At 45.0% G+C, this 963-nt stretch overlaps 1 protein-coding gene across 1 annotated transcript in view; it reads left to right on the top strand.

Annotated features, from left to right (window-relative positions):
• Positions 1-456, top strand: part of LOC103274670 (POU domain, class 3, transcription factor 3) — a gene marked incomplete at its 5' end in the record, with an annotated part of 1,021 nt that extends 565 nt beyond the window's left edge. Inside the window, one exon of the mRNA XM_021705957.1 lies at positions 324-456. Within this exon, the coding sequence (XP_021561632.1) occupies positions 324-456 (133 nt within the window). The remainder of the gene's footprint in view (positions 1-323) is intronic.
• Positions 457-963: the final 507 nt, after the last annotated feature.

The following is a 963-nucleotide window of genomic DNA, read 5'->3' as shown; positions in this document are numbered from 1 at the left end:
CGAAGTAGCATGTGTGATTTCAGGGATGGTACGAGCATGGCTTACATTTGGCAGGGGTGGAGAGGTAAGGAGAAGCCTCCAGGCCCAGGGTAGACTGTTTGTTTGCATCTGATAAAGGGTAAAGGAGACCCTTTTCTGAAATTGCTGCCTGAGGCCTAGAACTTAAATATATCACAGATGGAAGTTCTATATTAAAAATCCTCCTCCAAAAATGTAAGTAATATTATTCCTGATTGAATTTTTCCACTTAAGGAATGTTCCTTGAACCACTTTCAGAAAATAAACTGTTAAATGCTTTCCTTAGGACCATGAAATTACCCTAGAGAAGCAGACCGCCCAACTGTTTCTTCTGCTGGTGTAGCGACTGAATTCTCAAAACCGAACGTCGGGGCGTACGGCTCGAGGTGGTGTCCAGAACAAAGGGACAAACCCCGTGAAGCTGAAATCGGCTTTTAAAATATGCTTCATACGTTGAGTAGCCGTTGCTTCAGGCGTGTGAAGTAGGCAAGGCTGGGTCAGTGAGAGCTAGAGATGATCTCAAACCACCAGTTCCCTATTGATTTCACCCACTACATTCAATCCTTTTCAGGCCTGCTCCCTATCAGCTTAATTAACTGATCTGAATTTCAGCTTCTCTCCTTTTCTCTCTAGCCCTTGAATAATAAGCAGTGAAATAGCCGAAGGCACATTGCAGGAGGGGAAGGAAGGAAGGGCCACAGAAAAGGGCCGCAAAACTAAGACCTTACCCCAGAAGCCACCAAATTAATTTTAGATTCTTTTTCCTGAAAAAAAAAAAAAAATTCATTTTAGATGTATTTTCTCCTGTTGATTTCCGGATGATATTTCTTTTTTCTTTTTTTTTTTTCCCCGAGTTGGAGTCTCACTCCGTCGCCCAGGCCGGAGGGCAGTGGCCGCTCCTGGCCACCGCAGCCTCGACCTGCTGGGCTCCGGCCATCCTTCTGC

Source organism: Carlito syrichta, unplaced genomic scaffold (assembly GCF_000164805.1).
Source record: "Carlito syrichta isolate Samal-C Ts95f unplaced genomic scaffold, Tarsius_syrichta-2.0.1 Scaffold314849, whole genome shotgun sequence".
Classification (NCBI taxonomy): Eukaryota; Metazoa; Chordata; class Mammalia; order Primates; family Tarsiidae; genus Carlito; species Carlito syrichta.
The sequence above is the reverse complement of the archived record's forward strand: the minus strand, read 5'-3'. Positions and strand labels throughout refer to the sequence as shown.